The sequence below is a fragment of the Galeopterus variegatus genome, unplaced genomic scaffold (assembly GCF_000696425.1).
Source record: "Galeopterus variegatus unplaced genomic scaffold, G_variegatus-3.0.2 Scaffold5609, whole genome shotgun sequence".
Taxonomy (NCBI): Eukaryota; Metazoa; Chordata; class Mammalia; order Dermoptera; family Cynocephalidae; genus Galeopterus; species Galeopterus variegatus.
The window spans coordinates 112,023-128,580 of NW_007731720.1; the positions used below are offsets into that span (position 1 = coordinate 112,023).

The 16,558-nt window shown below is 58.6% G+C and overlaps 1 protein-coding gene across 1 annotated transcript in view; it reads right to left on the reverse strand.

Moving 5' to 3' along the window:
* The window catches only part of LOC103605135, a 37,937-nt gene that overhangs the window by 11,783 nt on the left and 9,596 nt on the right, over nucleotides 1–16,558 (reverse strand). Inside the window, exons 2-5 of the mRNA XM_008589721.1 lie at nucleotides 4,622–4,857; nucleotides 4,281–4,416; nucleotides 2,377–2,576; nucleotides 1,265–1,449 (exon numbers count right to left, since the gene is read on the reverse strand). Of these exons, the coding sequence (XP_008587943.1) occupies nucleotides 1,265–1,449; nucleotides 2,377–2,576; nucleotides 4,281–4,416; nucleotides 4,622–4,857 (757 nt within the window). The remainder of the gene's footprint in view (nucleotides 1–1,264; nucleotides 1,450–2,376; nucleotides 2,577–4,280; nucleotides 4,417–4,621; nucleotides 4,858–16,558) is intronic.

The window sequence follows — 16,558 nt, forward strand, 5'->3', positions numbered from 1 at the left end:
GCACAGCCAGGCCCAGGGGCTACAGGCTGAGGGCCCCATGGGTGAGGGACCCTTCCTGTGGCATTAACAGGAGATTTACAACCAGAAACCAAGGACAGAAGAGGCACTACCTCCAAAAGCAGGCAAATTAAAAACCTGTCCTGATGGCCAATCTCCCCCACATTACCTCTTAGATTGTTCTGGAAACCAGAAGTGGTGAGGCCTGTTGCAATAGGTTCTCCTGCAAGTCTTGTGTCACTTGGCTGCTATCTACAGTCCACTTCTGAGCCCTACCCAATGGCGTCAGGAAACACTCTTGCAAGACCTGCCCCCGCCGCACTGCCAGGCCCTGAGTGTCTCTAGACCAGGGGGCACTTCTCCGGCCTGCAGGCCTGTGCTAGGAGGGGTCCCAGAAGCCCGCTCCCCCACTGCTCTGCCTCACGGCTGGACCATGCTGTCTACAGGAGGGGCTACAATAAATACTGTGTGGACTTAGCACTTTACTTCAAGCAGCAGAAACAGACTGTTGCCAGCTGTGGACACAGCAGACCACAGATGACAAATCAGTGCCGGCAGGAGTGCAAGGCAGGACCTCTCCCACTTGGTCCCCCTGTGCTGTCTTCTGAGCCCTACCCAATGGCGTCAGGAAACACTCTTGCAAGACCTGCCCCCGCCGCACTGCCAGGCCCCGAGTGTCTCTAGACCAGGGGGCACTTCTCCGGCCTGCAGGCCTGTGCTGGGAGGGGTCCCAGAAGCCCGCTCCCCCACTGCTCTGCCTCACGGCTGGACCATGCTGTCTACAGGAGGGGCTACAATAAACACTGTGTGGACTTAGCACTTTACTTCAAGCAGCAGAAACAGACTGTTGCCAGCTGTGGACANACTGTGTGGACTTAGCACTTTACTTCAAGCAGCAGAAACAGACTGTTGCCAGCTGTGGACACAGCAGACCACAGATGACAAATCAGTGCCGGCAGGAGTGCAAGGCAGGACCTCTCCCACTTGGTCCCCCTGTGCTGCCCCTTACACCCCTGGGGTTCTGGGCCAACCTTCCCCTTCCCTCCTAGGACACCCCAGCCTCCACCTGCAGCCCAGACCTCCTGTCCCCTGCTTGAGCCAACTCTCCTGAGTCCAAGCTCTTCTTTACCTCCTGGACAGCTCTGCACCTGAAACTTCCCAAAACTCCTGCCCTCTCTGGGGTTAATCCCCCCATACTAGGTCCCTGCCATCCACGGGGAACGCCCTTTCCTCTGCCCCAGCTCTCATCCAGCCATCAGCCTCTCACCATGCCTGTCACACCCCAAGCATCCCGATCCCTCAGACCTATGCTTTCATGGCTGCCCTGGCCTAGAATGTTCTGTATCGTCTCCTGCCCCGCCCGGTCTGCCCAGGCGACTTCCACCAGTCCTTCTACAGACGAGGAGCCAGAGGAGGGGTCCACCGGGCAGGTGTCAGGTCCCGTGGGGGCGGCTGCAGAAGGTAAAGCAGTGTGGCATTGGGCCAGAGAAGGTGGCCCCGGGAAAGGAGAACACAGGACGTGGGGAGCTGGAGCCCTGGGGAGGGGGTTGGCTGGGACAGGTCTGGTTTGACAGTGGGTGTCACCAAGGCCCTGGCTTTTGTTCTGATGGTGAGCTCAAGGGTGCCCATGAAAAAGAACTAAACAAATGGACAGAAGAGGTCCACACACTGACCAGTGACGGCAGCATGTTGTGACCCACAGGCAACAGTTTATCCCATCCTAAGCACCAAGGTCCAAAACATGAAAAAAGGAAGAAAACTATTCAGGCCGCAAGTCTCCCCTCTTAAAAGGCTGCCCAGTGCCACACTCCCTGCTAGAAAGGCAGCCAAACCAGGCAACATGGGCCACCTCTGCCCGCCCTCCACTGGCACCTCCTCAGCGGGCACTGCCTGGGATTCATCAACTGCCCTCCGTGTGGCAGCCCAGCAGGTAAGAGGCATGGGGAGCGTTTGCAACAAACCACTTTTGCTCATCCAGCTGCGTAGACTTGCAGGCGTCACGCTGGGAGAAGGTCTGCTCATCAACCAGACGACAGAAGGTGTCTGCCCCCCAAAGCAAGCGCGTCACTCTCAAGTGTCTGAGAGCAGTGCAGATGAAATCAATTCCTTTTATGTTTTGGTTCAAATGCTTTCTTTTTTGAAAACCCACATGGAGAGAGTTCTAATTTAGGTTATGTTGGTGAACAAAAATAATCCCGGAGTGGGGTTTTTATCTTCTAATTATACAAAATTTAGGACAAAATATTCATGTAAGTGATTCTGAAATACTTTATAAATAGGTCATAATAGGCTCTTTTTATTGCCAAAATTCTCTCAACTCAACACACAGAGTCCACCTCTCTCTGCAGAAGACCCAGCAGTGAGGCAGGAGGCCAGCACTGCCCTCCACGATGCCGGCCACGTCCTGGAAGAGCGGGCTGTGAGTCCGGCCCAGAAACCCGCTTGACACTAGAGTTTTCTTATGCCAGTCACAGGACTGGTGTCTGTGAACCTGAGCCACAGAATTCACAGACTCTCGGGACGGGAATCCTGCTCCTGCAGGTGGGAAAGACTGTGGCTCCTCCGTGGCCAGATGCAGCCTGCACGGTGAACACACTCAGGAGGGACACTGAACAAAGCCGTCCCAGCCGTGCACAGGCGAGTGCAGAGCCAGCTCCGTGTAGCCTTCTCATCATGACTCATGCAAACAGCTCACTTCACGATGTCTAATCATACAATTAAGTAGTCAATTATTACAAAATACACACTCGCCTGACTTGGAGGAACCATGCTTATTTGTCAATTAAGCCAGCTGGGGCGGGGGCAGTGGAAGTCAGCCCCATTCCCTTGGCAGCCTGGGGAACACGGCTCTGCAGTGACTGCACCCCACCTGCTGCACCACCTGGCCCCAGCCCCTGTGGCCCCGCACAGGACTTGGACTGGGGTGACCGGCATCAACCAGTTCTCCTCAGACATGCTGTGGTGACCTCGATGGCCCCGCCAGCCCCTCAGCCACAGGCTGGGGACAAGGGGAGGGGTGGGAGCCTCGCTGGGTTGGTCAGTCAGGTAGAAACAAGACAGCAGGTGGAAAGGCATCGAGACACCACTCCCCTGACCACCCTCCACCTTCTCCTGACTTCTCGATCAAACCCTCCCACCAGGAAGAATCATGGCCAAGGGCAGCGTAGCCCATCAGAGACGCCACAGCCAGACTCCCAGCGGATGAGCCCATTCAGGCTGCCCAGTGTATAGTGTAGACACGAGGTGCAGGTCTCCAGCCTCCCAAGTCAGCAGCGGGTGGGATGTCACTGGGCTGTGGAATTGCCTGGCCTCACGGCTCTCTTGCTGTGTGGCCTCGGGGAAGGTGCTTCCCCTCTCTGGGCCAGTCTTACCAGGGGGTGTGACCCATTCTTCAAGGACATCCAGGAAATTACAAGAGACAATGGGTCTCCCCCATCAGCACAGGCATCATGTGCCAGCTGGCCACAAGGGTCATGGGGGAGGGAGCACAGGGCATCCTGGGGGAGGAGCTGGTTGAGGGTCTTGGGTGGGGACTCTGACCACGTGCAGCCTTAGAAAGGGTGCTTCCGGGAGGCCTCTCTAAGAGGCAGAGGGCGGCGGAAGCGGCCAGGCTGCTGGGGCGGCCCCAGGGGTGCACACTGAGTGGGCAGGGTGGGTCACCTAGAAACCTGAGGAGCAGGCCGTGTGAGAAGAGTTAAGGGCCCACCCCACGAGGCCCAAGAGTCAGCAAGCGCAAGAAGGGCAGCACCCATCTTTTAAGCTACTTAAATATACCGAAAAGAGTAGGCCGGGGATGACAACAAGGACATGGGCCCTGCTGACAACCAAGCTGGGACCTCACAGATGCCAACCTACTCATCTGCAAAGTGTGGATGATGTGGCCCCTTCCGGGGTCACTGTGGGCCAAGAAGCCACCCCCGCATATCCCCAGGCCCCCAGCAGGTGTGCAGACAGCAGAACCACCCACGCAGCCCTCCCAGAGTCCCCAACCAGCCCAGCCCCCACCACACTGTCCACCCTTGGGCCACGTGAAGCAGAGTCCCCAAGACCCAGGGCTCCCCCCACATCCAGGGCTCCCCCCACATCCAGGGCTCCCTCCATACCCAGGGCTCCCCCCACATCCAGGGCTCCCTCCATACCCAGGGCTCCCCCCACATCCAGGGCTCCCTCCATACCCAGGGCTCCCCCCACATCCAGGGCTCCCTCCATACCCAGGGCTCCCCCCACATCCAGGGCTCCCTCCATACCCAGGGCTCCCCCCACATCCAGGGCTCCCTCCATACCCAGGGCTCCCCCCACATCCAGGGCTCCCTCCATACCCAGGGCTCCCCCCACATCCAGGGCTCCCTCCATACCCAGGGCTCCCCCCACATCCAGGGCTCCCTCCATACCCAGGGCTCCCCCCACATCCAGGGCTCCCTCCATACCCAGGGCTCCCCCCACATCCAGGGCTCCCTCCATACCCAGGGCTCCCCCCACATCCAGGGCTCCCTCCATACCCAGGGCTCCCCCCACATCCAGGGCTCCCTCCATACCCAGGGCTCCCCCCACATCCAGGGCTCCCTCCATACCCAGGGCTCCCCCCACATCCAGGGCTCCCCCCAACACCCAGGGCCCCCCCCACGTCCAGGGCTCCCCCTGACACCCAGGGCACCCCCCACGTCCAGGGCTCCCCCCACATCCAGGGCTGCCTCCACACCCAGGGCTCCCCCCACACTCAGGTCTCCCCCCACGTCCAGGGCTCCCCCCACACCCAGGGATCCCCCCATGTCCAGGGCTCGCCCCACGTCCAGGGCTCCTGCACATTCAGGACTTGCTTCCTTTAACGAGGCTCCAGGGCTCTCAGGAAGACAGCAGCGACTGGAGGGACAAGGACACCCGGACAAGGTCTGGGAGGGTCTTGCTCCACCCAGCAGCGCCCCTCCACCCGGTGCCGCCACTGATGGGCACTGCCGAAGCAGCTGCTGTGTCCCCAGCCCTCTACCCAGCACGATGGTTACTAGCTGTGGTCACCGACAGGATCAGCACTTTACACAGGACATCTCAAATGCTCGTGAGAACCCTGCCCTCAACACCTCGCTTTGGAAGGGAGGGAAAGGGAGGCTGGGAGAGGCTGGGTCACCAGCCCCAGACCCCACAGGACCTGGTGTGAAGAAGGGCTTTGGCTCCAGCCACTCAAGCACGCCAGGCTCTGCCCGGCCTTGTCCAAGCCCAATGTTCCTGTGCTTTCCCTACTCCTTGTGGGATGGTCACGGTCTGGCCCCTGGTGATGTGGAGCTTGAGGAAACCTAAGGACCCCACAGAAGGTAGCAGAAGGCAGGGGGAGGGGGTTGGGGCACCTGGCGTAGGCCCAAAAGGATGACAGAGGAAAGGCCACTCTGAGTGCGCCTGCCACCCAGGCCTCCCCGCAGGGGCACTTTCAGAGCACCAACGCTCCAAACATAGCGGCAGCCTAAGTCCCACCAGAGGTCAGGAGCGGGGGCTTCTGAAGGCCCAGACAGCAGTTGGTTAGAGGCCACGATTCCCCTTCTCCTGCCTCCGTACCCTCCTGGCCCACCCTGCAGACATCAGGATGAACAAGGCCCTGCCCCTGGGGTCCTCCTGAGTGCCAGCTGGGCCTACTGCCCCCCACCCTGTGAACACAGGGCGACATCAGCCCCTAGGAAGCCTAAGGCCCTTCGCCCTTGCCCTCGGGGTGCTTCTCACCCAACAAGACAATGAACAATGGACAGACAGACCAGGGACAGAAGTGCCAGCTGACCTTGGCTCTGCTACCCGTTAGCACACAGGCTCCTCCCCTGCTGGGCACTCACCAGGACTATGCGGCCTGGGCTCCCTGCCTCCCTCCCGGCACCCCATTCCGCCAGCAGAGTCACAGTTTGACACGTCAGCTTGGGCCCACTGTGACCTGCCCACCACACCCTGGTGGTTCCCAGCTCGACGCCACCCACTGCCACCCCCTCGGCTCCACCCACCAGGCCCTGACCTCCTCACCCCCCAGGGCTTTTGCCGCCGATCCTGTGCGGTGGGTGAGGCTCCCAGCACAGGCGTGCCCCTCAGGCAGACCCAGGCGAGCAGGCAGGGGCAGGAAGGCCCCCTCCGCACCTTCCCTCCCCATCCTCAGCGCCGTCCTCCAGCAGCCCCGCCCCAGACCCCTGGTCGCCTCACAGCCCCAGCTCACTTCCTCTCCCCCAGAACGGCTCGGCGGCGGCTACCGGCTACCGCACAGTGCGCCTCCACCCCGGGCAGGGGGCTCTAAGGACCGGCCGTGACCGCTAGCACACTCCACTCCTGTAACTTCTACCTCCAGGTCCAGCTCCGTGGGCTCTGCACGCCCCCCTCGCTCCCCAACAGGCTCACACCCTGTTGTGACTTTCTGATGGAATACTTCTGAAGTGATTCACACATCTTCCACATCCTTCAGCAGTGGCTGTTAAACGACACGTCACCTTCCTTCCTGATCCGAGATCTGCTGAGCGTGCCTGCTCTCTGCTCTTCCAGCACCAGAGGACAGGACAGGGCCCTGTGAGGTGCCATCGCTGACCCCCCACCCAGCCCACCTGCTGGTCCCTGGCGGCCTGTCTGGCCCACTGCTGGGGGGTGACACGTGACATGGATCCTCCTCATTTTTCCATCGGCCCCTGGATCAAACACAAGAGGGGCTGTAGAAACCAGTCTCTATACACAAAAACTGGGCACTGAGCCACACAGGGCCCCAAAGGTCACATCTAGGGGGCTCTGGAAGGAGCACATGGCACAGCCTCAGCCCCGCCTCTCCCCGCCCCCACGCATTAGACCTGGCGGTTTCACTTCTCCCACCGAGGACTTGAGAAATGATGCACGCACCTCACTGCCTTCGCAGCAGCGGCCGGAGACACACGAGCACCTTCCTCCCTGGCTCAGGGGCCCCTCCCCTGCCACCGGCGCATCACAACCCAGCAGAGACTCACTGGATCCACTGGTACCCAGGCTGAGCTCCTCCAGGGCAAGAGCCAAACTACATCAGAATTCCGTGTAAAACAGAGCGACCAGGAGCAGAAGGGACAAGAAAACACACAGCCCCTGCTCTGTGGCAGCTCCCGGGCAGTCAGTCACGGTCTGGTTCTCCCAGAGTGTGACAGTCTGGATTTTGACATTGAAAGTTTACAAGTGTGTGTTTTTAACATCTCTAGTTGCTTCAGAGTTTTAAATGCCAAACTTCCCACCCCAGGGGCCAAGGCTGGGAGGCATCTTCCCGTCTCTGTGGATCCGGATCCCACGTGCCCTCGGAGCAGCAGGGCCTCAGTTTCCTCCCCCTTCGCTATAGCGCAGGAGGACCACAGACCATACTGGCCTTGGCTGGTCAAGCCAGGTTCACTGGTGCTGCTCTCCCAGCAGACAGGCAGGGGCTCCCCCTCCACATGCCCCAGCAGGAGTCACCAGGCAGCCGCCCTGCGAAGCTGGGACCCCACGATGATTCCAGTTGTGCCAGGGCTCTGCAACCAGAGAAGAGGACAGAGCATCCCCAGGCCAGCATCACCCTGCAAATGCTTCATAGCACAGGATAGGACAGGCCCAAAATTTCAACCCAGAAAGCAGGAGGAAGCTAATGTGGCCCAGATAGGACAGGGGATGGGGGCATACGATGGCAGGGGGTGGGAGGATCCAGAGTAAATAGGGAGACCCGGCCAACAGGACCACAGCTGCCTGGCCCCTACAGTATGGGAAGACCTGCCCCTAAGCCTCACTCCCAAGAAGGGCCACGCAGGACAGAACAGCAGCACCCAGCCCAGTGCAGCCCACTGCCAGAGCCTCTGCTCTGGGGCCCAGGCTGGGTGAGCTGGCCAGGTCCTGCTCCTAGTCAGCTCCAAGCCAGCTCCACCAGCTTCCTTGGACACACCCCACAGGACTGGAGAAATGTGGGGGTCGTGAGAGATGCCAGACCCACAATAGGGAATTGAAGGCCTGCAGGAGATGCAGCAGGAGGTGCATAGGGAGCCACATGTCACCCACACCCCGACACGTGGCCTGAGTCCCCATGCTGTTTCCTGAAGAGCTGCAGGCACACGCCAGTGGGTCTCTAGGAGCCTTGGACAGAAGCTGACCTTTAACAAGCTGACTTCATGGGCCCCCCACACCAGCCTGAGCCCCATCCCTGGGAGGGCAGGCATGGTCGCTGAGGCCTTGCCCAGCCAGGCCCCTCCCCATTCTGGGTCCTGCAAACTGGGTCCTGTGCCCATCCCCCCCACCATGGAGCCTTCCTTGACCCCCGACCCCCAGGTCAGGCACCTCCCTGTCCCACAGTCCTGGCCTGTCTCTACCTTCCCACCTGGTCCCCCTCCAACGATAGGCTCCCTGTGGGCACTGGCATCTCTCAGCGTTGCTGGGTGCCCAGCACAGATGAGACACAAGATCAGACACACAGCACCCTGCACAGGGACAGCTGAACCCATGGGTGTGGGTGTGCAGGCAGAGCCGGTTCTATCTTTTTCCAGAACTTCTCCTGAGGGCCTGAGCCACACAGACTTCGTAAGCATTCCTAGCATGGATGACATTTACCGAAAGGCAAGAGGCGCACCTTCGCTGCTCTGCAGAACATTTCAAAAGCTGCCCCCTGCTAAGGTGCTCAGTTCAGAGGCAGAGAAGAGATAGGCCAGGCCAGGATCTGAGTCAAGATGCGTCTGAGCTCCAAGGCGTCCCATGGCGGCCTTTCTCCTCCCGTGCCTGACAAGGCCGGACCACCAGAATGTGTTCAAAGTCAGCCCCACTTTCAAATTTCAAAGGGATGCCCGACTCTGTGCCCTTCCCGCTGCCGGGATGACTGAGCACAGCAGGGAAGTCCCCGGTCCTCCTATAGCCGTCTCTTCTTTTCCTCTCCCTCCAAGTCACAGAACCATTTGAGGGAGGTGGCACCCCTGCCCAGCCTCTGCAGGGCATGTGGCTGCTGTGTGCCACAGAAGGGCTGCTTGTGCACGCTGCACTCAGGGCAATGACGCCACTGCCCGAGAGGTGGGGTAACAACTGCGGGGCCACTGTCCCTGCACACTGGAATTGAACGATCGAATAGATGCACGGCAGGCAGTGGGGATGGACATGTATGGATCAGCAAGGGGAAGAGACGAGAATGACCCATGGGGCGACCAGATTAGAAATCGTCATCAGTGTGAACTCACGTGTCACATAATGCAGACACGGGGGTTACATGTAGGCATACTGACAGCCGTGTAGACACATGTGGGTCAGCATTCATGCCTGTGTTTCCTCGCTCTGTCAGCCGAGAGGGCCCAGAAGCAATGACGCCCCAGCAGCAACCAGCACGCTCACGGGCAGATCTTGATCTGATACACTGTCCCATAGGAGGAACCTGGGCTGCTGGGGAAGTGGCTGATGCCAGGGCTGAGCAGGGAAAGCACAAGATGAGCCTGGAGCATCTTGTAGGACCAGAAAGGAAGTGCTCACATCACCCCCAGGACGGTGTGTTGAAAGGGCCCATTGGCCAAAGCTGGAACAACTGAGCCACAAGACAACGTCATGCTGTGTCATAGCCCAGAGTATAAAACAAGCACCCACAAATCCATGCCGAATAAATGATCAGCTAATAAACAGGGAGAAGAGACAAATCTCCTGTGCAGAAGAATTCCAAATAACTGATGGAGCTATTCCCCACTCTAGGAGGCAGAGCAAACTCCCACCCCTAAGCATGGGCCGTGCAGAGCGACTTCCTTCCAAAGACCACGGGACAGAAGGGAGGAAATAGAGTCACCGCACAGCAGAGATGCCTGACATACACCTTAGCCAGGTGACCAAGGTCATCACCAAGAGTGGCGAGTGATGTTGACAGGACGCACCCCGATGCGATGTGACGAGGAGGACCTGCACCTCTGGGGTTTCCACCCCAAACCCACGACCCCAGTCCAGACATAAGAAAAACACCCAAATTCCAATAGAGGAATTCCAATTGTCCAAACAAATTCCAGTGGAGGGGGAGCCTACAATATTCCTAACATTCCTCGAGACCGCCGGGGTCATTAAGAATAAGAAAAGTCTGAGAAACTGTCACAGCCAAGAGGAGCCTAAGGAGAGATGACAACTAAATGTCATGTGGGATTCTGGATGCAGAGCTGGGACAGAAAAAGGTTATTAGGTAATAACTAAGGAAATCTGAACAAACTATGAGCTTTGGTTAATAACAATGCATCAGTATTAGTTCACGAACTGCAGCAAACGTACCATACCAACATAAGACATTAATAATACGACAAATTATGACTGTTTGGGGTGGGGAGCTGTATTATGCGAACTCTCTGTATTATCCGTATGTATATGGGAACTGGGTTTACGGGTTTTACAGTTTTTCTGTAAATCTAAAATTGTTCAAAAAAATACAGTCTATTAAAAACAAAACACCAGCACGCCGCCCAGTGCAGGGTGGGCATGAACTCCAGGCCCCTCATGTGCTCTGCCTGAGCATGCAGGACACCCCCAGCCAGACCAAGGCCAGCCCTGAGACGTCCCTGAGGACACAGAGAGTAAAGAGATGGTGGCAAAAGCCCTGAGACATGCAATAATGGAAGCACAGTCAGGAAACAGAAAGAGCAGGCTGGGAGACAAACTCTGGGGCAGTCTGTGAGCGCCCCATGGGACCCACCCCGTCCCGCCCTTCATCTGTAGCTACTCATCCCTCACGCACCTGCCAGACGCTGTCCCCAGTGACTCCAGGCATGAGATAAAAGCAGGGCCCCTGACAACCACACACGGGGTGATCAGCACGGGGCAGGGGGCCAACGGACCCCCACCCCAGGAGGGGGAAACCCAGGAAGGCTTCCTGGAGGAGGCAACCTGAGAGCAGCTCACACAGATGGGAAGTACGAACGTGAGGTGAGAGATGTGAACTGGCTCATGGGGTCCTGCGCGAGGGGTGTGCACCGTCTGGTAAGGATGAAGGGTGCTGGACAGCGCACCAGCAGAAGGTACGCAGGGCCCTGTGCCCAGAGAGGCAAAGCCAGCCCACCAAGAAGGGTGAGACAGGAGGCCCACAGCCACTCAGCACAGGGAGGAGGTGCCACACTCCAAAAGGGGCAGCAAGCACAACTCTGTCAGCACACTGCAGCACAGATGAAATCGATGCATGCTGAGGAAAGCTAACACAAAAGGCCACGTGAGTGTGATCCCATCTATATGAAATGTGCAGAAGAGGCAAATCTACAGAGACGGGAAGCAGCCAGGGAGGGGGAAAGGGACAGAGACTGACTGCTACAGGGTCCGGGGTTTCTTTTTGGAGTGTCTAATGTTCTAAAGTTAGCCTGTGGTGATGGTTGCACAGCTCTGTGAATCTACTAGAAGTCGGTGAACTGCACACTTTAAATGGGTGGGATGCATGGTATGTGAATTACACACAATAAGGATCTTTGAAAAGAGCAAACTTTCTGACTCACAGCCTCGCCCCCTCCCTGGGGAGCAGTCAGAGGGGCCTGGCCCTGCACATCCCATGGCCCGGCCCAGCTGCTGGTGGATGCCCTGAGCCAGGGTCTCAGGACCTGAAGCCGCTAGCCCCTTAGTCCAAGCTGCACAGTGACCAGCAGGGGCAGAGCAAGGCATCCATGTGATGCCACTCCAGGTCACCCAAGGCTGCTCTGGAAATGAGGGAAATGATGAAGAACAGGAGAGACCCCGGGCTTCAGGGAGCCCACCTTCTAGAAGGGAAGCATGAGAAGCAGCAAAGGAGGACCCCAGCCACTGCAGGAAGAGAAGAGCAGGACAGGGGACAGAGAGCCACGGGCTGGGAGCTCCCAGGGGGCCTCCTTGGCTGGGGCACATGAAGCAGAGAGGTGCCAGACACAGGGGTCTGCCACCCAGGACTGGCCGCAGGCACTGTCACAGAACAGGTAGCTCTGGGAAAGGGAGCTCACTTCTCTGTTGGGGAGGGCAGCGGGGCTCGGGCTGGGGTCCTGCACGCCCCCACACCTGCACTCCATGCCCACAGGGCCTGGGAAGGGGCTCCTGCTTCCCTGACCCCCATGCCACCCCCAGACAGCCCCTGACCACAAGGGACGGGTAGAAGCAGCGGTCCTTCCCCCCATCACAGGAGAACTGGACCAAGAGGGGCCGTGCTGTCTCCCCAGAGCCTGGTAACCGCTGCGGCATGAGAGGCATCAGCACATTCGGTTTCTCCCGCCACAGCTTATCTTGAGTTTGGTTGCACGGGTGCTCTGGGTGGGGCCACTCTTCCCTTCCATTCCCAGGGGACAGGTAACAAATCTCCAAGCACAGTGCTTTAGTTTCCCAGTGCCACCACGCTCCGCCTCCTCGGAACCACTCCACAGAGGACAGCCCAGCTTATCTTGAGTTTGGTTGCACGGGTGCTCTGGGTGGGGCCACTCTTCCCTTCCATTCCTAGGGGACAGGTAACAAATCTCCAAGCACAGTGCTTTAGTTTCCCAGTGCCACCACGCTCCGCCTCCTCGGAACCACTCTACAGAGGACAGCAACATGGCAGCTGGGGTCAGGTGCACCCCAGAAGCCCTCACTCCTAGACAACGCACAGCCGCCCACCCAACACCAGCCAAGGCCCAGACGCTGGGCTGGGGCACTCCCGACAGCTCCCCTCCAGACCCTCCTCCTCCCGGAAGGGGTGGCCAGCCCTGATATTTCTTCCACAAAACACCCCAGAAACTTGACTGAACTTTACAAAAGACTATAAAGGGAGGCAGACGGCTGCGGTGGTTACGCACAGCCTTTGGAGCCAAACAACCCGAGTTCAAATCCCAGCTCCGCTACTGAGCTACCAGGGGGCTTAGGCACGCTGCACCAACTCTCTCTGCCTTGGTTTCCTCATCTGTAGGATGGAGCAAAGGCGTATGCTGTGAGGACTTCGCGAGACAATTAGTGTAAAACACTCAGCGAAATGTCTGGTGTGTAGATTGAGTGATTTCTATTACTGTTATTAATTTTTGTTGATAAGCCAATACTTCCTGTCTTCCTGTGTAATTGCAGGGGACTTTAATCACAGGGCTCAAACATAATCACAACCCTGGGTTATAGCTCAAATGCCAAACAGTCTTAACAATAGCCTTTGGAGGGGCTGTCATTAGTGGTCAATTACCAGCCTGATGTCTCCGCCCAGGCCTTATGTGTGGCCACACACGGACACCAGAGGCCAAAAGGACAGTTTTCTCTAACTAGAGAAACCCTCATGTTTTGCCTCCATCTCTGTCTGTATGAGAAGTCGGAGCGACCTGGCTTTAAGTTCTCGAGTTCACAGATGACATTTCTCCATGAGTCACAGGCTCCAAGCAGGGGATGGGCTGCCCGGGGCCCACCTGGGTTCACCTTCGGAGAGCCAGGCTTCCTCCCACGCCCACCAGCCGGCACCTGACTGTTGAGGACTTGACCTTTTACCCACTTTGCAAGTGGCGTTTTCTGGGTTTTGCCCAGAATAAAGACCTAACAAGGGTGTCCATGGCTATGCCACCGAAGAGCCGAGGAAAAAGCAGATCTAATTCCACTGTGGTGCCAAAAAGCCCCACCAGCCAGCCTGCAGGTTGCCCGAACCAAAGGCTGTCCAAAGCTCCATGTGGGCGGCTACACTGGCCGTGGGTGTCTCGCCCACAGACTCCCATCTCTGGGCTGAGCAAAGAAAAGCCGCTTCCCGGCAAGCACATCTGTATTCCACCTCTTGCTCACTTTCCATGGCCCACGGCTTATCTCTCCCCATTCATTATTAATTTCTTTCTGTGCAGGGCTGCTCCGCCGCACACCCCAACACTGTCAGCAGCTGCCACCAGGCAGCAACATGCACCGGGCTTTTGACAGAGTGTCTCCTTTACTCCCAACAAGGCCGTGCAGCAGCCTCACGGGCCCATCCTGCAGGGAAGGAGGTGGAAACTCAGGGACAGGGCGACCAGGCTACACGCTAGTCCCATATCTTCCTTCCCAGCCAGCACATGCCTCGCACTACCCGTGCACTGGAAATGCTCCGTAAGTCCCCAGCATGGCAACTAAGCAGGAGCCCCCCGACCCTGACACACATGGGGGGCAAAACACAGTGATGAGAGGCCAGTGGTCCCTGTGAGGGAAAGCTGCCCAGCTCCCCAAGAGGGGGCAGCCCCCAGAAATGAGCCCTTGGCCAGAGCCAGCACGGGAACCCCATTCCCGCACAAAGCCAGGTATACCTGGCTTCTGGAGGGACATGCCCAAACAGCAGAGCGTGGGGAGCTGGTAGGCCCTCTGTGTGGCCCCAGGGAGGGGGATACCTGGATGGCAGAACCATTGACACGGGTCACACCATGGGGCCATCGGGGACCATCAGGGGCCCTTGGTTCTCCTGGTACATACAGTCCAGTGGTGCTGGGCTTTCCGTAACCTCCATACCATGCTCTGAAGCTCTCTCTACAAAGAGAAAACAGGCTCCAGGCTGCTCGCTGCAGCCTCCCCTGGCAATAGTGTGTCACTAGAATCTAATAACACTGTTTTTATTGTGCCTGAAACACTATTCTGTTCTATCGTACAGCAGAAATGGTGATTCAGGAAAACCAGGTCCGACACTCCTCTCGCCGTTCCTAGTTGGTGAAGGACAAGCCGAGGGACAGCGGGGGAAGCAGAAGTCACAGCGAGCTGTGCCAAGCTGGCGACCAGGCCGTGCCAACACCCAGGCTGGACCCCACAGATAAGAGGAGGGAGCCGAGGCGGTGGCCCCACAGGCCAGCGGTCTGCAGAGAGACCACCTGGTTCTTCCTTTGCGAAGGGCCCTCCGCCTGCCTGGGAGGGAGACACAGAATAAACAGGCCTCCTGGGCTGCCTCAAAACAGACCACAACTTTGAGACTTTCCCATGCAGTTTCCAGGAAATGGCAGAGAGACCACCTGGTTCTTCCTTTGCGAAGGGCCCTCCGCCTGCCTGGGAGGGAGACACAAAATAAACAGGCCTCCTGGGCTGCCTCAAAACAGACCACAACTTTGAGACTTTCCCATGCAGTTTCCAGGAAATGGCTCTCCAGCGTGCAAGATAGGCCCCGCCTGTCCCCCAGGCCAGACTGCTGGGACAGCCACGCTCCATCAGCCAGGGCAGCTGAGAGGAAAGACAGGCAGAGCGGGATGCAGGGGGTGGTGATGGCCACGAGAGACCCTGGCCCCCCAGTCACCAGGACCAAGCCTGCATCCCCTAACCCTAACCCAAGTCCAGCATGTCTGGATGGTGGGGCTTGAGGCCTCTGGGGCCACAAAGTGCTGCAAAAGTGTCAATGCCAGGCCAAGGCAGGGGTCTTCGGAGCGGTCTGTGGCAGGAAGGAGGGGCAGGTTTATTGAGGCCCCAGATCAGGTGTCCCAGCTAACAACTGTGTCACGTGGCTTCATCCCAGAACTTGGCAGGGAAATGGACTCACCCGGCCAGACTGGGTGTCCCCAAATGGGCCTGGGACACATGTAGGCAATGGCAGGGAAACAAGAGAAGGTTCTTCACAGGGCTCTGTGGCTCTGTCACAGCTGCCTGTGGGCAAAGGGTGCTACTGGCCTGGCCAGCTTGTTCTGACCCCTGACACAGGGCGTGCCGGGCTCGCAGGAAGCCTACATCACCTCATTTAATCCTCGTATCTGCCCCCTTCCCCGTTCACTGGTGAAGAAACAGGCACGAGAGGCTCACTGCCCTGTCAAAGGTCACAGAGCAGGTGTACGAGGAAGGCAAGTTTTCAGATTCCTCTTAACCACTGCCCCCTACTTCAGACCCAACTGAACCCTGACCCTGACCTTCCTCCCAGGTCCAGCCCTAAAGCAAGTCCCAGAGCTGGGCTGGGCTTGGGGGGCTGGGACTCAGAAGCCTCCTTTTTTGGTGTGTGGGAGAGGCTCAGAATTCTGAATTTCCTCCCAAACCCACACAAGGAAGGCAAGAAGGGAACCCATCCTGTAAAAGGTCTCCCCAAACTGAATCTTTCCTACCTCTGGAAATGTACGGTTGGCAACAGCCCCAAGGGTAGACCTCGCTTCTGGGGGAAGAGGGTCACAGTCAGGTCTCTGGCCCTGCAGGGCTGCTCTCCCTCTGTCACAGGACCAACAGGCAGGGACAGGGGCACCTGCCCACCGGGGGCGCATGTCCTGCTCTGAACAGGTGGGGGCCTCACGCTGGGCGGTGCCGCACGACACCCCCACCTTCTCGCTGGCACACCCGCCTGGGCCCCAGCCGAGGTGCCAACCTGCCCCAGCAGAGCCCTACCAGCTAAACGTCCCAAACAAAGGGAGAGGAGACAGGGCAGAGAGAGGGGTACAAGGAGGGTCGAGCCTGCACAACTTTTTGGTGGGGTCGTCTCTGGCGTCGCAGGGGCCGGGGAAGCCCTCCTCCTCTCCTGTCCCATCAAGAAGTTGACCGGTAGGACATTCCCGCGCCTGGGCCGGTCCAGTCTCCCTCCAGCGGCCTAGCCTCGGTAACCCTGGCCCGGCGACCCCGACCCCAGTCTGGGCCCCCCGGCGACCCCGGGACGTCCTTCTGTACTCGGGAGAGCCCGGTGGAACCCCGACCAGAGGCCGTCTGTGCCCGTGTCGCGCGCGGGGGGTGGCCGTGACGCGCGCCCCGGCCCGCGCGGGACCCGGGGGCA